Source organism: Gambusia affinis, linkage group LG13 (genome assembly GCF_019740435.1).
Source record: "Gambusia affinis linkage group LG13, SWU_Gaff_1.0, whole genome shotgun sequence".
In the NCBI taxonomy this organism is placed as follows: Eukaryota; Metazoa; Chordata; class Actinopteri; order Cyprinodontiformes; family Poeciliidae; genus Gambusia; species Gambusia affinis.
Genome location: NC_057880.1, coordinates 14,663,142 through 14,685,234, shown reverse-complemented (window position 1 = coordinate 14,685,234; position 22,093 = coordinate 14,663,142). Strand labels below are relative to the sequence as shown.

The following is a 22,093-nucleotide window of genomic DNA, read 5'->3' as shown; positions in this document are numbered from 1 at the left end:
TCCAGCACCGTACCTAATCACACTTTTCATCTCTCCTCCTCCCTTTTTTATGTTTAAATACTGTATTTTATTGGATAAATAGCTGATGACACACACACGCACACGCACGCACACACATGCTTATTCATATTTAAATATTGAATTTTATTGGACGAATTGCTGATGACACACACGCATGCTTATTCATCCCCTTTCCAGCTGGAGTGTTAATGATTAACCAGGACTATTGAGGGAAGAGGCAGAGTTCAGTCAGGTAAAAAAGGAACGTCAGCCATTTTGACCGTGCACTCTTCTGCTTATTCTTCAGCAATGGAAGAAGAAAGCTAAAAATCAGCTGACAACTCTTCGAGGAAAGCTGTAAGTTGCACTCTGTTCTTATGTGTTTGTAAAACTGATTCTTGTCTCAGGCAGAATAAGCTCATATTTGACCAGAAAGTAGGTAACATGACACTCTCCCCGTCGTACATAAATCAAAGTGATTCTTTTCACAGATCTTGTCTCAAAAGTAGAGCTTAGTTATTCCTTAATATTATGTTTATTGATTTAGGGCTCATTAGTCAGCATTATACATTGTGTGTGTTTAAGGTGGAAGAAACAGTGCGATGGTGACGCTGAACCATCTGAGTGTAGAAGATCCAGATGACGGTGCTCCACTGCTCCCTGTGGCTGCAGAGACAACACTAACAACTGTGTGTCACAAACAACAAGATATATTAAAAACGGAGTCCAGGGAATTTTTCCTAAGCAGGTACAAGTCCTCCAAAGAAGAAAACAGGTTGTGCTCAAAACTATTACAGAGGGCTTTGGACCCATTCTATTTCTAAATAATACTAAAAATGATCTAATGTGATAGAACGGGTATTTTGCTCAAAGTCCCCACAGTAATTATTTTGTAAAAAAGCAATTATGTTGACGAGTATGATGATTATTTGCATAAAGGGCTTCAGGGTTGACTGATGCCCAATCTTAGGCTATGCTGACTGTTGAATAAATTTTATATACAGCAAAATGACAACCAACAGTCAGACATCAAGACAAGTAACTTGATTTTGCTTTGGAAAATCATACTTCTACATTCCAAACACTGAGTTGATGTAGATGAATGAAAACTTCCCATACTCCTGACTAATTTGACATGACGTAAGAAAATGGAAATGGGACAAAACAAAGTTTGTCTTACAAATTGAAAAGTGCTTTGCTTGTGGTCATCAGCATATCAGCTGTGGAGGTGTGCCTGTGATCATGGCTGTGATCATCTGAGAACATTAGTGAGGGCTTTCATTTCACCACCTGGAAAAACTTGGTTTTAGAAAGGTGTGGCAACCATTAAATTTTAGGCATGCTCCTAATAAACACATTACAGTGCCTCTGTAAAGCTTTTTGTAATTTTTCTCATAATACACCTGCAATTTAGAATTTTAATAGGACTTTGTGTAATAGACCTACACAAAATCAAAAAAAAAAATGATGGAGTAGACTGAAAGTGGCATGCAGTTATGAAAAGTGTGGCATGCATTTGTTTTCAGATTTGCTTACTCTGACACCTCTAAATTAAATCAAATTAATATATTTGTTCATAGATTTTATATTTGTAAATAGAACTCCATTTAACTTCATCTGAGGCCAAACTTTAACATTTCAGAAAACAAGCCAAACGTTCTGTTTTTGTTTAGCAGAAACAAGAAATCTATCTAAATGAATGACAACAAAGTTTATCTTCAAATGGGATAATAATCTGAAACATAAACCCAGAGCTGACAATAATGGTTTCAAACAAAGTGCACTCATGTGTTACAATGGCCCAGTCAAAGCCCAGACCTGAATCTAACTGAGAATCTGTGTCAAAAATTGAAAATCGGTGTTCACATAGCCTAGCCTTCCAATGTAGCTGAGCTTCAGCTATTTTGCCAAGAACTACTTGTAAACATTTAGTTTCCAGATGTGCAAAGCTGGTAGAGACACACCCCAAAACACTTACAACTATGTGAAGTATAATCTCAAAACAACATGATTCTACAAAGGACTGACTCTGAGGAGATTAAATACAAAACGTTTGAAAAACGGATCAGAGCTCTTCCATAGGTATACACTAGTTTATTTTGGTCTATCTCATGAAATTCATTGAACGTTACAGTTATAATGTGATAAAATGTCAAAAACTTTGAGGGTCAAAATATTTTTGTGAGTATCTCTAATTAAAGAGAAACACATTCTCAACCTGCAATTTGAACAGATGGACTTATTTTTGTCATGCTAGCTGACATGTCAACTCACTTATGACATTTGCAGATGGAAGAACACGGTTGCCCTTTACATTTTTGCTATTATCGATGGACCATTTTGTCCTTTTGTCTTCTGAACAGGAAGGAGAATCTTGCCACTAGTCTGATCTTGCTGATCGGATGCTACTTGGTGATTCTGATTCCTGCATATTTCCCCTTAAATAATGAGTCATCAGACAGCGATGACTACCAGTATCCCAAAGATTTGGTAAAGATGCATGTTATAGCATTTTAACAAGATCTTTGTTAAATTAGCAGAAGAATTTATTTTACTGTGCCCTCTTCTCCTCAGGCCTTACTAAATCAGTCAGCCCTCCTGCTTTTACGACCATGCCAGCCTCACTGGGGTCTGGACCACCTCAAGTCGCTGTCCTGTTCTAAAGGCCTTCTGGACATCCCAGTGTTTGTTCAACAGGACAAACCCAAGGCCTGGAATCTGACCCCTCCTCTGGGGCTCCAAGGGAGTGAAGAGCATTTGGCCCTGGCCCTTGCTGCTATGCCTCAGCCTGGTCTGCCTCCATCTTTGAGTAAAGAAGACAGGTGCAGGCGATGTGTGGTGGTGGGAAATGGAGGCATTCTTCACGGGAGCCATCTTGGATCTCACATAGATCAATATGATGTCATTATCAGGTTTGTGGTTCAAATTCCCATTCTTGAACTGCTACTGGGGGCCATACAATTATTTCAAGAGCCTCCAATGACCCCTGACCTACTCTTAATTTTACAAAATTCTCTGAACTGGAAGTAATAGTCAAATTTTGTAGTTGCCCTAATTAATTTTTTTTGTTGAATTTCACTGACCACACCGATTTGTTGGAACAAAATTTTGGGGGTTTATGTCTGTTTCCAGGATGAATAATGCTCCCATCTCTGGATTTGAGAGAGATGCTGGGTCACGCACCACCATCCGCTTGATGTACCCAGAGGCAGCGCCTCACTCGGCCGATGAATACAAAAAGACCTCCATGATTGCTCTGGTGGCTTTTAAAAGCCTGGACTTGGACTGGCTGACTTCTATAATAACCAAGCAGCCTCTGGTTAGCCCACATCTGAACACCAACTATACTGCACAAGTTTCTCATTGGTTCATTGGAAATCTTTGCTGTCCTGTTTGTCATCTATAGAGCTTCTGGTCCAAAATGTGGTTCTGGAGGGAGGTAGTTGAAGATATTCCGCTGAAACCAGAGAGCTTCAAGATTCTCCATCCAGAGATCATCCACAAGACAGGCCAAGTCATACAGAGATATGCCCAGAAACAGGGAAATGTAAGCTCCCAAATAATTTGTCTATTTCTTTACATAAACGTGTGATACATTTGCATTTGTTTAATTTATTGTATTCCTTCCAATGACAACTGCTTTGAAACAGAAACAACAAAAAAACGTGTATTTTGATGGGCCATCCAAGAAGCTGATTGAAAGATGAGCAACATTTATTTTCAAATGGATGTTACTTTGTACTCTTTGCTACCATGTTAAAGAATTTCTCTCAAATTATCGGTGACGTTTGAGATCTTGTTTTGCTTTACAAAATAAATAAAAGGTAATTATTTTTTGTTCTGAACAAAGATGGTGCCAACATTAGGTGCCAGTGCCGTGGTGATGGCTCTGCAGATGTGTGACCATGTGAGCCTCGCAGGGTTTGGTTATGACATGCAGCACCCAGAGGCCAGGCTCCACTATTACGAGGCAATACGCATGGGTGCCATGAAAGCTCAAGTAAGTTTACACTGACATACAGATGTGGGCAAACATGCTGATTCCACAGAAATATATGTAAAAAGCCTTGGGAGAGATTTATCCTTTTTTCCACCCTGAAAAGTTCACTTATTCTTTGCAGAAAAATTCAGTGTCGACAAAATGTTGCAAAGAAAATTACTGGAGGGAAGATTATTAGTACCACCGCTGGGGATAGTTTGTTCGTAGTACGACAATTACTAAGTTTTCTCTTTGCTAAGTTTTCACCTGCAATATTTCACATGGCTTACAGAGAGAGATATTCAATCACTCTTATTTACATGTTTTCTGTAAACAATCAAAAGTCCCAAGTGCTTTCTTATTTTTCTCAACTCTTCGGCTCACCTCACAGATTTTCAAGAGCATTTAGAAGTGAGGTGGCCGTGCAAGGTTTTTTTCTGTCTGGAAAACAAGCATGAGCCTTCTATCGAGGCTCATGCTTGTTAGAAAAGGGCCTACTGCAAAACTGTTAAGGTGTAAGTACACCTTAACAGTTTTCATATATGCTTTTCTGCTTATCTCCCTGGGTTCTAAAAAAAAATCAAGGGTATGGCTAGACTTCACAGTCGAGACCTTCCAAGAATATCGGAGAGGATTCAAAGTCTTAGTCCTGGCCACAGTGGGAAAACTCAGCAGCAGCCAGAGGAGAATTTTTTGTTAAACTAATGGAATTAAACTTCCATTAGTTTCAGAACAAGACATGTCTCACAAACTAGAAATGTTCTTAAAATTCTCAAGAACTTCAAAAAGTAAAGTAATATTTTAAAAACGGCTCATGTCTAAAATGTATTTTTAGGTGTTTTTGTGGGTACCAATTATGGAGAGATGATTTTGTCAACTAGCATTTCTTCAGATGGAATTTCTTCCCCCCACTAAATAAATGGCCTCAAATTATGACAGTGTGAGATTATACAAATGCAATGAAAACAGATACGTTTATTTTTGTTTGTTAGTTTTGATGTAAAAAGACATCTTTGCCAGGATCCCTAAGAGATTTGTCCAAATCCACCCCATCAGGGTTACTGACCACAGAATTCATGTTTTGTCCACAATGACATTTATTTTGAATCTTCCAGGTGGTGCACGATGTTAGCGCCGAGAAACTCTTCCTGAGGGACCTGGTGGCTTCAGGAGCCGTGACTGACCTCACAGGAGCTCTTTGAGTTTTTCTTAAGTCTGCATGCACTCCCCCTTCTGGTCGGGAGTTTGTTTCCTCTATTGTAAGCTGTGCACAACGCACTCCACACTGCAAACTGACCTTTAAAATGCTCCCAGTCCTTAATGTCCCAGTAAAATGCTCCCAATCTCTAAACAACTAACTTAGCAATCAAAGGACGGATTTTTAGCAGTTAATTTGAGAACAGTATTAATTATACAGATGATATTTAGAAAAAGACTATATTGTATGATGTCCTGAATGTTCATGTTCTGTTTTATGTTTTAATTTCATTTGCTAAAGACTCAATAAAATAGAGAATACAGCTATGCTAATAGTTGTATTTCTCTAGAGGAAAAAAAATCCCTCCAAATTGCTTCTTGTGCACTTTGTGTAAGATTCAGGAAGAATCCCTAAACGATGCGAATCAATGCCAGTTGCTACAACCTCATGTGTTTATGACAACTTTGATAATAGAGCGGAAGCAAGTAAAACAACGTTTAAATTATTCATAAGGAAAGACATTCAGCAACTACTTGTTGGATTGTTCATTTATATAAGACACACTGAAGGTGCAGTATGTTCATTTGTAAAATACAAATACTGTAAACTTTAAAAGGGTGAAAAAAAGTTACATTGCTTATGTACATGTACATGACTAATCAACAGGACACAAATGTTCAAGAATGTAAACTTGATGGGGTCGATTAAAGTCACAGGGGTTGCCTGTGCTAAGTGAAAAAGTGCTTCTAATAAATTATTTGAAGAATTTCAAACACAAAATAGCAAAAACAAAGAAAGAGTAGGAAACTGTGAGGCAGATATGTGGGTTCTGCTTTTCTTCCTGATGGAACAATGGATTGAAACCTTTGTCTCTACGTTTGAGTGTAATGATCTTTCTACAGCAGCGGATTGCGTGAGGGTTCCCACAGTTTGCTTGCGAGTTGCCTGCAGTGCTGGAGGATGATTTCTGTAGGGATGACCCCCAGGTGGACAGTCAGCAGCTCATAGCACTTCACATTCTCCCCCTTGTGGCTCTTGCTGCAGTACCTCAGCAGCCTACTGTGAAAAAAATATGACTTCTGTTAATGCTGAGCAAAGGCCACTTGAGTTTTCCTTACATTTCAGGGTTAGGTTGTTTACTTGTAGTAGTCATAGGCGAGCATCCCAATGGGTGGAGAGTCGTCAGGTAGCACTGGTATCTCCACTGGCTGTAACTTGTATCCCTGATGGATCAGACATATAGAGATTTTGTAGCATAATGCTAATGCGTAAATAAGTTGGCAAAAATGTGGAAACACTTAATAGAATTAATTGTTTGCTGCACAGCAAAAAAAGATGAATCCATCCTTAAATTGAGTCCAATGTTCCAATGGTAACTTACCGTTTCATTCTCAAACCAGAGGAAGTAGCAGAAATAGAAATCTCCATCACGGAGTGTGACGGTGGAATAACCCTTCTGCAGATAGCTGCGGGTTGTCCTGACCAGGGCCCATACCTTCAGTTTAAGGTCAAAAGATAGACGGAAGGGAAAAAGAAAGTAATTGTGGTCACTGCACAGGCAAAATAATTCTGTCTTTCACAAAGGCAAGAGAAAAGACTATGTTCCATCAGTCAAAGGATAAAAAGCACAATCTGCAAACACTTATTTCTGATTTCACTACATCAACATCACAGTGTGCATTTAGTTCACAGCAGCGCTGCTATTAGTCTTCTTATTTAAGATAAAACTATGAAAACATTTTGTGAAACTGAGTCTTTTTGTTTGTTAGTTTTGATGTAAAAAGACTGTTAAGATCTTTACTTTTTAAGTCCATTGGTCTAAATGATCATTGAGTCTTTTTCCATCTAAAACACTCATGTAGTAAAATAAATCAGAGGTTGTCTGACCTTGTTTTTAATATATTTAGCCACAGGTCCCTTCCCCAGCTCTGACGTAGTGCGCTCTGTGATGTTGAGTGATGGAGCAATCATTTGGCCAGTTGCTCGGTCCACGCAGATAAAATGGACGAGGCCTGGGAAATCCTCCAGATAAGTGAGATCAGCTTAGTCAAGATCCACATTTTTGAAAAACATATGCAGATCAAAAGGCAGGGCCTGAGTTTAGCCAGGTCTTACCAGGGTAGTAGTCCAGAAATTAGCCCTGAGCAACATTTTTACATTTAAGAGAGAACAAATACATAAAATGGTTTTGGAAAAACTTAATTCTCATGTGCTCATTACCTAAGACTGTTTATCAATATGATGTGCATATAACCATTAATAGACAATAAAGCAGTCAGTAGACCTATAGGGGAAAGGTAACATTTAAACAAAAAAAGGATATGACACCATGGTTATGTTCCTTTTGCTTTTGACCAACAGGAAGTCCTTCCAGTCCACCAGTTTCTCTCTAGGGGAAGAAGAGTGTCAATACGAGTCGAACCAATAGAAAGCCTGAAGTCCCTTCAACATTATGACATTTATTAAAGACATTTATTAAAGACACATAGAGTGCTGAGACAAAAAATAAAACGTTTCAGTGGGCTGAGGCTCACCGAACCATAGCCTGGGCTCGTTCCTGCAGACCAGCAGAGAGACGATGAGTAACATCAGCAGACAAAGAACCAGTCAGGAAACACTGTCTGTATATTCCACACAACTGCGTCTTCATGTTCTTACACCACGGGATGAGACTAAAGCAACAGTCGTGAAAACGTTAAAAGGAACTTCAGACACTTTCTGCTTTAATGACGTTTGGCCACCAGAGGGCAGCAGAGGACTTACTCTTTGTTGAAACCAGAACCTCCTCTGGAAAAGGCTCGGCTCTTGAACTCTGCCCAGACATTTTGTAACTGCGCATACTGGAAGAGAATTAGAAAATGTTCTTGTTTGGGCTCGAAGAATGAAAACGGAAGAATTAAATGTGATTCTTTTAAATAAGAGTAAGGAATCTAGGAAGGTTCTTTTGAATTCAGAGTAAGACAACTGAACAAATAACATTTTCTATTATAATTTAGGAGGTCGTACAATGAAATGGCAAGGTCTGAAACTGGTAACCTGTAAGTCATGGGGCTCCAAAGATTTGATGAATTTGTCCATTTTGGAGCGGATGTCCTGCATATTCAGAGGACTTCTGGCTGAGGCGGGACCTCCATGGCCTTCGTGTAATCGTTTCTCCAGCTTGTCAAATTCCTCCAAGTACTTATACACCGAGATGGCCAGTGCACTGGAGGAAATCTGACATGGGTGACAAGAGAGCAAATACAGGATGTCTTTGGATATATAGTGCCTTTCAGAAATAATCTTACCTCTTGAACTTTCCCCCCCTTTTTCTTATAATATATAATTAAGCTTAAGAAAAATGCTACCAGCGCTGAAATTCCAAAAACATAAAGCTATTTACTCCAACACCCCTAAATAATATTCAGTGCAACCATTTGCCAACTAAAGTTACGAGTATGCTTTAGAATTGCATAGTGGGCCAACATTTTTCTCTAGGTGTGCAAAGGTACTAGAGACATACCAACAAAAACTTCCAGCTGTAATGGCATTGAAATGACTTAGCGTGTCTGAATACAAAGGCCAGACATTTTGTGTAAAAAAAAAACAAAAAAACTGAAGTAGGACCTTTTATTTTTAAAATATGAACAACCTAGTGTTGCTAAATCCCAATAAAATACTTTAAAAATCAAAGAGTATTTCAATGGCATTGCAGTGTTAATCGCATACAATGTCTGTTAAACATCTATCTACAACGTGCCACAAGCATCTTTGCTGCAACTAAAGAGAAACAGGCTTTGTTTGAATGTAACCACAAACCTTGGTGAGCAGCACTAGTGTGATGCCTGGCCACAGTGAGAGGCAGTACATGGAGTGAGGCATCATGGGAAATGGCCCATCTTTGTGTGATACCTCGAGGAAAACTCTCCGAGGGCTCGCAGGGTCCGGTGGGTTAATTTCCAGAGTGTGCAAGCTGTCCTCTGCCATCTAAAGACATTAATGCAGCCGAAAGTGTGTCACTCTTAATTACAATCTTTGTGTCTTGTAGAGAAAATTATTCTGACCTGGATTTCTGGGTCCACAAACTCAAACACAGGAGTTTCTCCTCGGCCAGCTTTCCCTAGTAAACCAAAAGCAAAGTCAGTCCTCAAGACGGAAGCGAGAAATTTAGCACAAGTAAAATCACTTTACTCAATAACTCACCTGAGCTACTGGAGCTTCTACTGGAGGGGGAAGGTTCTGGTGTATAGAAATTTTCAGGGCCAGAACCGGATGTGCTCTCAGTATCCTTCACAGAGGAAGAGAAAATGGTGAAGAAAAAAAAAAGAAAACAGCAGAAATAAGCAGCTGTTTGAGAAATTGTAGGCCATTCAATACCTCTGGACTCATGTCGTCCAGATCTACATTGCTGGGATACATATTTTGTGCCATGACGATGAGGGCCAGCAGGTCTGAGGGGGAGAGGATGCTGGCATTGCGGCTGCAGTGAGAGAAGCAGAGGGTTGGCAAATATGTAAATAAATCAAAATCCAAACATAAAAGTCGGCAGCAGTAAATTGCACAGGGTATGAAAAAAATAAAAAATGGGACGTTTTCAATGAAAGCATGAACCTGGAGTAGAAAGCGAGCAGCTTGGTGTGAACGAGGACGAAGGCGTGCAGAACCTCCTCTCCTGCTCGCTCCACACTGCTGTTGAGCTGCTGGACCAGGCGGCGCTCCAGGAACTCTATGCACAGCTCACAGAGCTGCGGGTGAATCAAGCGCTCCACCGCCTGAGAGACGGAGGAAATGAAACGACTGGAATTCAATTTATTTCTCACGGAAAGAAACTGTTAGGTGAAGTTAAGTTTTCTTCTGCACAAACAAAAAAGGGGAGTCAAGTTTTTGACTCCAAAAAAAAAAATTTACCAGCATTCATTTAGATGATCGCATATTGGAGATTATTTTTAGTGAAAAGTTAATACATAAGATACAGGAAAAAGCACTAAATGCCTTGTGATAAAGATAGACTTTTATAGGTTGTTTATGCCTTCACTGTATTACAGTGGCCAGTTTAACTTATTGTAATAACTGTTTATTATTTATTTGTCTGGATTTTATAATTATGTGTATTTGTTTTTATTTATTGCTTATGTTGATTAATATCATCACCAATTTTAGATCTTATATTATTTGTCTTTCCTTAACATTTTTTTGAAATACCAGTCCAGAATACATAAATAAAAATAAATAAATAAAACATGGTGGAGGTAGCATAAGGGTGTGGGCATTTTATGCTCAATTAGCAGGCAAAATTAATTGGCATTTCAAATGACATTTTACTAATTTGTATAATTAATTTTTTTTTTCATGTAATTTAATCCACCAAAATTATGAAGTAAAGATGTACAGAAAAGCAATCGCAATTAAAGAATAGTTTTAAAATCTTTTAGAAAGGTGGAGTAATAATCCTAAATATGTATGAAACAATGAAAAAAAATATTTTCTACTTCAAGTTCTGTGTGAAAACTAATGATGCTTTGAGTAACAATCTAGATGAAATTCAGATATGTTTGCTGTTTAAAGTAATGTAAAAAGAAAAAAATATATAAATAAATAAATAAGGATCATTTCAGGTGAGGGAAAAGACACTTTCTTTTAGAAATGAATGAATTTAAAGAATCCTGGATTTGCTCCAGCTAGTAGAAACCTTTATTTACTAATCAGACCAACTGCTCAGACAGGTCTGATCAAGGCTTAGCTTAGCTGCATTCACAATGGCAAAAAAATCCCACATTCCAGGTCTGAAGTTATGGTTCGTTTATCCCCTTCTGGCCCTGGTACTTAAGAAGCAAAAAGAATTCCACCTCCACTAAGAAGCTCTGGTCGTTCTCCCGGAGGAGGCTGTAGGTCTCCAGCAGGCTCTGCAGATACTTCCAGAGCCTCGCTCTCTGCTCCGTGTCCTGAGGCCGCAGTCTGAAGGGGAACCAAATGGATCAGGCGTCGGCCACACACCCACCCTAACACAGTCCACAGCGCACGTGAAAGAGGCCGGACGTTCTTACTCTCTCCTCAGGAGGTTCCCACTGAGCGTGACCATGCCGAACATGACCTCCACCATCTTTTTCAGCACGTACAATTTTCTCCTCAGGTCGTCCTCCTTTTCTTCGCCGTCCCCGTTCACGGCGATGTAGAGACACTCGTCGAACTGCAGGAGCACAACGCAGCTCCATTAGGTTTTTGCTCCATGTGCAAAAGACAATGCAAAACTGAGAGCTGCTTTGGAGTTCTCTGAAAATGGCGCTACGTTTTGACGGTGCGACCCGATCATGTGCCACAGGGGGACAAAGCCTGGCTTGACTCTTTAACTCCACTCACATGACAAACGTAACGCCTCGCTAAAAGAGAGGCATTCATTCACGTCACTGCGGCATAAGTGCTTTCTACTGTCCAATATTCCAGAATCAGAGCATGGAAGTTCACAGGGCAGAGCCGATATCATTTTTTTATGTAACTGTGTCATGAAGGATGGAGGATGGGCGGATATTACCTGGTGTAGGACGTAGATGTGGTTGTTCTCAGTGGTGAAGGAGGTGTAGCTGTCCTCCAAGGTGCTGCAGGAGATAATGATGGGAGCAAACAAAGTGCTCAAGATGTCTTCAAAGGCAGGAAGCTGAAAAGAAGAATTGGAAATAAAACAAATGAGTAATTTTAAGCCTTCACTAGAAGCAATTAAATAAGAAGGATTTATTGTCCTCCTCCTCCGTACCCCCTCGCCTTCCTCCTGAGAGACCCCATACTTCTCCTGGATATTCTGGCGATATTCGCGGTCACTCCAGTGGAAGAGGACCTCGGCGCTCTCGCTGGCTATCAACAAGCACTTCATCTGGACCAGAAACGTCTTCCCGTCAAATATTCAGAAAAGGATGCTACACTGAAAAACAAAAAAAAAAAGGGAAACATCAATGAAATTTTTGCTATTTCTTTTTTTAATTTCTACATTGTGGGAAAAAAGATAGCAGGAAGAACATGAAGAGAAGAAACCAAAACAAACAAAATGAATAATAATAAAAAAAAACATATGTTTTTTAGTGAAAAGAAAATGCCAATTTTCTTTGGTGTTGTTTTGTTAAAAGTCCAGTTTTTGGTCTGTAACAAAAATAAAATAATAATAAAAAACTACATTAACAATATTAAGCATTTTCTATGTTATTATTTAAAAATAAGCAGAAAAGAATGCATCTTAAAAATACATGTTTTTGACCAAGATGTAGGATCTGTAAAGGGACCCAAATTGTGAGGGTAATGGTAATAAGGCCGTCAAACCTTAAAGAGGAGCTCATCAAGGAAGATAAATCCTAAAAATACCAATGAAAATATGCAAAAAGCGTCTCTATATAGAGAGTTACACATCATCACTTCTGTAAACCCCGCAAACATTAAATTCAATCTACTTATTCATTTTGAACTTTAGGATTATGCAGTTAAATTTCAACACTGCAAAAGCCAAACTTACCAATGAAGTGCTTGGAACTTAAGTCACACAGTCTGCAGAGTAACAGAAAACTCCAGTGAAAAACAATCATCTGTGCTGACTCATTAGACAGGCATGTCAACAAGCAGTGAGACCACAACTGTTGATTTTTACCTTGTTCTGCTATTGACTGAGATGAAGGTTCGCAGTTTCCCATCAAGCACACATCATGTGCGTTTTTTTACTCATCTCTTTGTATGCCAAAAAAAGCATAGCGATGTTACATACGAAGCGCTTGTATGGCCCAATCTGTCAAGTTTTACATCAAATCTTACTACAACACGCGAACATCCTCCATTCATTAACTTCTCCCTGACATTTTGCTCCAACAGAAACTTTTAGTTGATCTCACATGGACTCACTCTGGGTTCTCAGCTCAGTTCTCGGAATAATCTCTGCATCGCCGTCCTTTTCTGCTGTTGAAAAGTCCAGTTTTCTTCTGCTTTTTTCTCTGCAGGTACAGCTTGTGTTCATTGCTTCCTTCCGTACTTTTCGACCGAAGCGCAACGCAGTCATGTGACTGCAGCCACGACTCTGCCAAGAAATTTGTTTAAGGCAAGTCCACTTATCACATAATCATTCGGCCATTATCTGCGTCTCAGAGCAGATATTTGCGTTTTAAAGTGAATTTAAAGACTTTAAGACTCGCAATAGTTGTTCATAAATATATTCATGCTGAATCTGAAAAAAAAAATGTTATAATGTGGTAGGTCTAGTTAAATATAAAATACACATGCTTACTTTTTTGCACTTTAAAAGTTATCAGGCACCCTCTAGATTTTTTTCTTGCATTGAATTAACTAACAGTAGCAGCTCATCTAATAATTAGATTGCCTTAAATATCAAGTATAGATTTTAGTTTGGGATTTTGCTTTCATCTCTTTCATAAGTCTTTTTTTGACTGATAACTAATTCATAAAGTTTTTTTTTTTTTTTTTTTTTTTTTTTTTTTTAGTTCTGTTCCAGGCAGATGTTTTTGCATGCTGTGAACAATCAAGGCTGAAATACCAATTCATAGTTCATCTGTTTTCACTGCAGGGTCTAGGTCAAACAGTTTTCAGTGTTAACTTTGATGTTGACGGATTCATGATAGTCATCAGTTTATGCGGGCAAAAATAAATAGCTAACATGCTGGTTTTATTCCAAGACAACTGCTGCGGATAAGTCGCCCAGTTTGATCTGAACATTTCTTCTTTCATCTGCTTCTTTCTTGGCATACAAAACAGGCATGCAACCAGGCTTATGCAGAAATAGTCACACACATAGTCCCAAAAATGTATAGGTCTTGTTAAAAAGGAGACTTTTTTGAATAAAATTGTTGTAGGGGTTAGTGAACAGAAAGTTTGGTTATTCTTTGATGAGTAGTGAGCACAGCTTGTTCAGTAAAGTTTATTTCAAATACTTTGATGCACAAATCTATGACAGTATGGGAAAACATTTTGAGTGTTTTTGCAAATTTATAAGAAAAAAAAAATCACATGTGCATGAGTATTCACAGGCTTTGCTTAATATTAATCTTAAATTGATATTCTTGAGGTCTTTCAACAGAGTCCACCTGCGGCCAGTTAAGTTGACTGGACTTGATTTGGACAAGCACACATCTGTCAATATGAGGTCCCACAGTTGATAGTGCAAAATCTCAAACATTTTTTTTTTTTGGCATTGTCATAATGGGGTGTTTTTGTGTAGAGTTGTGAGGAAAGAAGTTAATTTAAAACAATTTAGGATAAGGCTGTACTGTAGCACGTGGTTTGATTATATGTCACGAGGGCCTGCCATAGACCAGCTCTTGAGCCCCTCTTTTCAGTGAACTATTCTTCCAGGAGCCCGATGATCACCGAGGCAGGAAAAAGTCATGCGCCGATGAATGAAGTGGAGCACATGACGGACTGAGAGTTTGAAATAATAATGTGATATTTGTGGTATGCAGCGTCAAGATTTAGATTTAGATTAGTAGGGGTCTTGCCCTTTGGTTTTTGTGACGAAAGTTGGGGTATGAGCTCTGAGCCAATATTCAAGTCTATATGTTGAAAGAGAGCTCTGTCTGCCTAACTGATTTGGAAATAATGTTAGCATAGCGCAAATAACTTGGTATAACGAGCTACATAAAAAAAAAAAAAAAAAAAAAAAAAACCCTAAATCTTCAGAGCCTCTGTTTGTTGTGAGACCTCCCAGCTGTTCTAATGTGATTGAGGCCAGAAGGGCAAATTGATTTATTGTCTGAATTCGTGTTTCTATCTATTTGAAACTGCATTTTTTTTTTGGTTTTCTTTTCTTGACTGATGTCTTCTGAGAATGAAATCCAGCTGATAAACATCAATTGATGTTTTGTATTTGTTTATTTACAGTAAACAGGGACAGAGCATAATCTACATTAACCTAAAAACGGAGAGATGCATTGTACCAGGTTAGAGCTCTTGTCTGCATTTTGCTGACCAGCTGGTGTTAAAAGGTATAAGACATTATGATCCTATAACCATAACAGTTATTTTAAAATCCCCTTCTTCATTTAACAACTGAATTTCATTTTAGATTAATCAGAGCCACTTCAGATGGTGAAAGATGTGCACTGACACCCATTTAACACAAGTTTAAATCTGAACATGGCCAAACTCCAAGTTATAGGAGAGTTTGCAGTCATTATTTAGTCTTATATCTATCGCAAAAATAAACAGAGTAAAAAAAAAATAAAATAAAATTTTAAAAAAGCACCCTGGAGCTGCCTACCCACTGAGACGCTTGAAAACTGTAGGCAGGACTTACTAACAGAAATGATTGAAACACCAGGCCGCTTCTCAGAGAAACCTCTGTCGACTTCAACAAATCTGCCTTTTATCATAATATTCTGCACAGACTGTGCGCTAGGCCTCTGAGTGAAGCAAAGCAGCATAAATATTTATGTTTTATTAACCCTGCTTGGGTCGAAATGGTCCCAAATGCTGGGATTTGGGACATTGCGGGCCAAAGTCTAATCTAGTCCATCAGTTTTCTGGAGACCTGGAGTTCATGACGATCTTATTTAGGCTGACTCCTGTGTATACAGAGTAAACATCATGAAATCCTCAATGTTTGCTGACAGTGTGGGGGGGCCTTGCATGCCTCAAAATGGATCCCTGCACATAAACAGTGTTAGCTGGGCCTGAGCAACAGCTACCTCCACTGTGGAGACGCTGTCACGCACAAGTGGCGAGGCACGGCACAAGTCTTCCTAAATCAGATCGCAGTTAGATTCAGTGAGTGGAAACGGTGAATCGCGAGGCGGCTCAATAGCTGTACTTAGGCCCCATTGTTCACATCAACCCAATCAAAATGCTTCACTGATTTCTGTTCAGAGATTCAGAATACAATAGAAATCTTGTGAATTGCATATAATTTTTGTAAAATAAGAATTAGTAGATATCCCCTAATGATAGTCCAGTTCTTCACTTAAAGTCTATTTTCTGTCGCTGGGATCTAAAATTAATAAATGTGACTGTTCGTCCAAATCAGCAGTTGTATATGGCCAACAGCATAACGAGTACCATTATGCAGGAATATGGCCAAGTGTTAACAAGCCTGCTTTGACTTTTGCTTGTCAAAAGAGTGAGCTTGTTTAAAGTGAACCACATGTGAAGGAAAGGCTATTTCTGGGGAAAAAGAAAAAAAAAACACAAACCACTTCCGCTCCTTACATAAAAGCAGGAGCCAATTTCAAGTTTATGAAATCTAAAACAAAATGTAAATAAAGGTACATGCTTTGGATCATGGCCTCTTTGTGCTAACAGCACACAGGCATCAAACGTCAGCACAGGAATCACTAGCGTGGAAATTTTTGTACCGCCGGGCTTCCAGAGAAGAAACCGAAGATCCATCAAACGCAAAAGCATCAAGCGAATCCTGGTTATCTGTGCATCAGCCGACTGTAAGCCATGTGTGGTTCAGGTTTAGCTTGTCTGAGTCTGCCGTTTGAGCCCGTCCTGGATCCGTGGTTCCCATCAGCAGCCGCCTCATACAGTGACAAGACACCACTACAAAGGCTAGTCCCAGCTGCTCCCACATCTGGGGCCGTAGCATGTAGCACTTTGTAGGAGTGAGTGAGTGAGTGAGTCAAAAACAGCAACTTAAAAACTTCATGAAAGGATGCTGCAAGAAAGTGACAGTTCGTATTTATTATCTCCCTCGGGGAGGGTTTATCTGCTCTCTTGTGCTCCTGTGTGGATATAAATTAAAACCTTTCTTTTTCTTCATTCCTTTGACTCATGTTTACAGGGAAAGTTCAGCACAGTCTGATCTTTTCCAGTGTTTGATGTTCATCTACAGCAGGTGGAATCGACCGGAATGTGCGATGAACACAAACCATGCTCTGTGGGTTTTTAATAGCAATGTAAACTTTTATTTTTAACAAAAAAATAATAATAATACAGGGACACTTTCCATATTAAAATAATGCTCTCCAAAAGAAATATATACATCTCTACATTACGTATAAACACATTCAGAGGCAAATAATATTTCTATTTAACATTTCTGAACACTGAACCAGATCTTGTTAAACTTTTATTGTGTTTTGAACTTATTGCTAAGCTTGGAGGAATAAATGAGAGAATGGTTTTAGTCTGATAAATACAGACTCAACATTGAAATACGCTGGTGAAAACATTCAAGATAAATTTATCATTAGACCACTAGCATCTTCTCAGGTCAATACTAATTCTTTCTCAATGGATATCTCACCATACATAAACTTTTTCACATTCTGTCGTGTATTATCACAAACTTCAATGCATTTATTTGGAATTTATACATATATATATATATATATATGCAATGTAACTCCTAATTGCATTATGTTGTAATCATGAAATCCATGCATTTCAACATAATGCATGGATTTATTTTTGCAAGTAAATATCTGAAAAGTGTGGTGTGCATATGCGTTCAACTGTATTTACTTGTTTGCCTGTAAATGAATTCCAATGCTACCAAATGCTTTAAAAAACCAAGTAAGTAGATTCTCCCATTATGTATTTTAAACTCAGTATAGATGCTGTTCAGTAAACAGCATAACAAGGAATGGAGACTACAGCAGTGACGTGCGGTCAGGGGAGGCAGGTGAGGCAGTGCCTCACCAGCCATCATGGAAAGAAAGAAAATATATAATCATAAAGTAATTTAAATTGTTATATTCATCCGGTGGTTTGTACTAAAAAATATTTATTTTTCATGTAGCTTCACCAATTTCGATTTTTATTTGTTCAAAATCGCTGAATTTTCTTATTTTCCCATTCAAATGCTTGGAAGCGATGCCGGTGAGGCAGCAGCGAGCTCTGCCTCACCTTGGATTGCGCAACCCCTGGCTCTGCGCTGGCTGCTAAGCGGAGAGAGCATGTTGCTGTACGGCGTCAATAAAATGGTTTAAACTAATTTAATATGTGAACTTATTTCCAATAATTTAGCTTATGTATATAATGTACAGTGCTTTTTGTCACCAACTGTGTTTGTGTAACGTGTTTCGTGTAATGAGCGATTATAAACGGCAGAGAACAGGTTCGAGGTGAGGCAGGCAGTTCTCTTGCCTCATGGCAGGGGGCGCTCAAGATCCCAGACGTTCGTCTTGTTCACTCCTCAACTGCCGAGTAAGTGACAGCGAGCTAGGCTAAACGATTCGGGAAGCAAGTCAAGTGCAGCGATATATTACAATAATAATAATATAATAATAATTTTGCTTTTTAAGGAAATGTGTGTTTTGTGAGCTACAGTTTGTATGTGTAAGGATGCAGAAGTGAAACATAACCTGTAAACTGCTGTCAATCTATGCATCTATTTGCAAATCTGATTCTGATGACGTCAGTGCCTCACCAGCTATGAACCTCACCGCACGTCACTGGACTACAGGATGATCAGAGTTAAACCTGTTAAGTTTTATGAATGGTGGGGTTATAAAACAACACCCACAACCTCTCATGCAACTCTGCTAATCTGGTTTCCGTGCTTATTTTTGGTTATTGGATAACCAAAAATAAGCAGAAAGTAAGTAGTTGAAGACAAATGCACACGTAAACAAATGCGAAACAGGTACCAATTTTTTTCCCCCCAAATTTGCGATTATCTTTTTGTTTGTTTACAACATAAAAATATAATAAAACACAGCCATATGATCTAGTTTCAATAAATTAGAATATTGAAAATTTGCTCATTTCACTAAAACAATAAAACTGAACTAAAACACTAAAACTGATGTTTTTAAGTCTATTTATTGTGATTTTTCTGCTTTTAGTTACATTTAGGATTAAAATATCACACCAGACATTTAACAGAGATGTGGGTCTAGTGAAAAGCATATTCAATGAGCCTCATTAGAAGTGATATTCTAATTTATTAAATAACTTTGGCATTTGAGGTTTGTAAGTGACAAATGATGAAAAAGTTAAAGCATATTAATGGTTTTGCAGGACAACATTTACAGTTTTACAAAAAAACTGAATATGAAAACAAAAATAGAACTGGACATTCAATATTAGAAATAGACTTTTATCATAAATTAATTGCATACTGAATCTAACATATTAAGCTTAAATCTCCATTATATTTTTTATGTACAATACATACTCTAAAAATATATGACTGTATATCTGTACAAGGATATAATCCATACAAAAGTGACCTAGCAGCATTAAAATAGTAAGGATTATCGGATATAACATTAAATGAAAAGGCTTAAAAACTGTACCTGAAAAAAAATGGGAGTTAAGATGCTTTTAAGTAAAACCAGTTTCAAGTGTATTTTATACTGTTCTGTAGATTTTCCTCGAAATACTGGAACAACTTCACTGATATCGAATGTATCTTATCCAGATAAAAGAAAATATGGAAACAAAGATGACAAAATAATCAAAGTGTTAAAACCCCACACTTCCAATGTAAGCCTCTTCAAAACAAAGGGGAAAAAATGCTTTTAGTAGACACATCAGTAGCTTTATCAAATTCATTTAAAAAGCTTAGAAATGCACAAAAGTTAGCTACACCACAGTTTTCTCTGTGATAAATATTGTATTTGTGTTTTTTTTTTTCTTTCAGCAACTGAAAGTCTGGGAGAGAAGGACAATTAAAGACAAGAAAACATCAGCCCAAACAATGTTTCTAATTTTGCCATTTTGTGCGCCACAAAATGAAAGTGTCACAGTCCAAAAACAATAACTTACCACGTAAAATTGTGCACCTCTTGAGGAGCTATTGGCGAAAAGACAACGTGTTCAGCAGTGAAGTCCTTCACATGCATCATAGTGAGAAAGACTTCGTTGGAACAGAGGAGAGAATGTGAGGTTTATTTGAAACTGGGAAGAGCGGTTTAAATATTCCCACAAAAATAATAATCTCATTCTTAGTCGGCTGTTTTCCAGCAAGGGTGTTTCCAAATCTCTGCTCTGTTCAGCTGTCCTCGAGAAGGACAACGCCGTCTCCTCTGGTGATTTGGTTCTTAAGCTTTGCATCCAGGAAACTCATGTAGTCTTCTGTGCTTTCGGAATGAAGAGTCGTCGTTATCTCCGACAGGCGTATGCGTTAATGTTTTTGATGACATAAAACCCTATGGTCATTGGAGGCATAGCTATTGTCCGGCCAGCCCGTAGAATTTTAGGCTTCAGCTCTGGGAATGTCTCATCGTTGCCCATGAGGAGCTTCTCCCCATTCAGCTGTACATGTCTGTAAAAAGAATAGAAAAACAGAGTCCTTATTTATTTCAAGGAGCAGACTGTTCTACACCCTTTAGAAATGAACATAGCCACAGGAAACACTGATAGCCAGAACTGAAATTTTACAATACTAGAATTTTAAATAGATTTCACTGGGGCATCTCAGTATATTAAAATACGATCAAATATTTCATTTATCACTATATTTTAATTTAGAAAGTGAAACTCATTACACACAGTTATATATTTCAGGATTTCATTCTACTTCATTTTACAGCTAACCAAAACCCAAAATTGAGCTTTCCAGAAAATTTCAATATCGCATCAGACAGATCATAAACGCTGATTGTTTATAGCGATCAGCGCTACAAACGATCCCACTGGGTGCACTCAGGGGAATCAATAAAAATCAATAAAAATCAAATGGACTTTTGTTTTTCAACCTTTGCTATTTGACAGACTAATATTTGCTTTCTTTCTGTTGAAGAGTGCGGTCTTTAAAAATAAGGATTACTTGTACAGGACACTGTAGCCGTTAAATGAGTGATCTTCATTGTTTGGTATGTAGTGTGAATGTTTCTGTCTAGCCCTCTGAGGGCCATCAGGGATGGTTTTGTAAGTCTTTCCCAGCTGCCTTCTGACACATAATACCAGCAAATGTAAAATGTATGTGAAAGGCTAAAGAGGAAGATAAATTGCATCAACTTTTAGTTGAAACGCTGATTCCAAAAGTTAAACACTTGGGGGCGCTGCTGTTACAATTTTGTAGCATAGTAGCGCAGATAAAACCTAAAAGTTTCAATAGCAGATCATTTTTTAACTGCTTGGCATAAGTAGTTTAAAAATAATTAATAGTAGATTATAAATCAGCACCAAAATAAACATTTAATTTTAGAAAAAAAATTAAAATTGAGTTTAAATGTATTTTTCTATCTTGTCCTATAAAAATGGCTTTTGGTAAACATTTTAAGCACTTTAGATTATGGGTATTCTTTGTACTCTTTGGATAAAAAACTTTATTTAAACTTAAAAGCGCATTCAGTCTCACTTGAATGGAAATATGTTTATTTGGCAGAACATTTTCATGATATTTGTTATGCATACTCGTAAAATAGAGAAAATAGCACTCAATAAATTAAGGTAAAACCATTTATTGAATTCCAACAATCCAACAGCAATCAGGTAAGGCTTTGTGTTTGTTTGTAATGTATCTTTATCTATAAAACATTAACTACATAATTTAGGATTAGCTTTATTTGCTGGTCTTTTTTTGTTTTTTTGTTTTGTTTTTTGAAGCATTGTTCCTTTAGTTCACAGCATTGTTAGTTTAAAAAAAATCAAAGCTTTTCTTAAATGTGGTTCAGTTACTGACGTTGTAAAGTTTATAATGCAATAGAAATAAAAACTGGCAGTCTGGAGGTAGTTTTTACAAGGACCAACCAAATTAAATGAAATTTCAAATCGAATTTGCTCTCCAATGAGAATTTGCTAGTCAAACTGACCTGCTCAAAGTTGCCCCTTGACATGCATTAGTCTAAACACTTTAAAAAGTACCACAAAGGCAAATTTATAGACATCTGCTGGTGCTGTTGAATTGATCATTAAATTCTCATGCAGTGCCTGTGGTAAAAGACAGCACTTTAAGGACAGATAATGGGACATCATTAGCTGCCTCGCCTTTTAATTGCCTTGCGATGTTGTTCAAACACTAAAAACATCCTTCATCATTACGCTGTTCTCCAGGTTTATGTGTC

The 22,093-nt window shown here is 38.0% G+C and overlaps 3 protein-coding genes across 6 annotated transcripts in view; 1 reads left to right on the top strand and 2 right to left on the bottom strand.

Moving 5' to 3' along the window:
• Positions 1 to 96: 96 nt before the first annotated feature.
• st3gal7 (ST3 beta-galactoside alpha-2,3-sialyltransferase 7) lies at positions 97 to 5,917 on the top strand. Its single transcript, XM_044136249.1, has 8 exons — positions 97 to 357; positions 586 to 748; positions 2,364 to 2,490; positions 2,575 to 2,912; positions 3,133 to 3,319; positions 3,407 to 3,547; positions 3,851 to 4,000; positions 5,095 to 5,917. The coding sequence occupies exons 2-8, from the start codon at positions 603 to 605 to the stop codon at positions 5,179 to 5,181; spliced, it is 1,176 nt and encodes a 391-aa protein (XP_043992184.1). The 5' UTR covers positions 97 to 357; positions 586 to 602; the 3' UTR covers positions 5,182 to 5,917.
• Positions 5,918 to 6,056: 139 nt separating this feature from the next.
• Positions 6,057 to 13,206, bottom strand: hps1 (HPS1 biogenesis of lysosomal organelles complex 3 subunit 1). 4 transcript variants are annotated; one of them, XM_044136245.1, is made up of 20 exons: positions 13,032 to 13,206; positions 12,784 to 12,860; positions 12,652 to 12,683; positions 11,905 to 12,069; positions 11,686 to 11,808; positions 11,201 to 11,343; positions 11,003 to 11,111; positions 9,768 to 9,928; positions 9,534 to 9,636; positions 9,360 to 9,444; positions 9,221 to 9,276; positions 8,976 to 9,143; positions 8,214 to 8,393; positions 7,941 to 8,017; positions 7,712 to 7,849; positions 7,501 to 7,566; positions 7,065 to 7,209; positions 6,559 to 6,672; positions 6,318 to 6,400; positions 6,057 to 6,236 (listed from the first exon to the last, which is right to left on the bottom strand). In XM_044136245.1, the coding sequence occupies exons 4-20, from the start codon at positions 12,019 to 12,021 to the stop codon at positions 6,074 to 6,076; spliced, it is 2,031 nt and encodes a 676-aa protein (XP_043992180.1). In that variant the 5' UTR covers positions 12,022 to 12,069; positions 12,652 to 12,683; positions 12,784 to 12,860; positions 13,032 to 13,206; the 3' UTR covers positions 6,057 to 6,073. The 4 variants fall into 4 exon arrangements, with proteins under 4 accessions (XP_043992180.1, XP_043992183.1, XP_043992181.1 ...); XM_044136248.1 differs by having other exon boundaries at positions 12,784 to 12,918; positions 13,032 to 13,205; XM_044136246.1 differs by lacking the exon at positions 12,652 to 12,683 and having other exon boundaries at positions 13,032 to 13,205.
• A 5,263-nt stretch (positions 13,207 to 18,469) lies between these two features.
• hpse2 (heparanase 2) overlaps positions 18,470 to 22,093 on the bottom strand; it is a 64,208-nt gene continuing 60,584 nt past the window's right edge. The window contains exon 12 of the mRNA XM_044136201.1: positions 18,470 to 20,349. Coding sequence (XP_043992136.1) covers positions 20,187 to 20,349 — 163 coding nt within the window. The 3' untranslated portion in view covers positions 18,470 to 20,186. The remainder of the gene's footprint in view (positions 20,350 to 22,093) is intronic.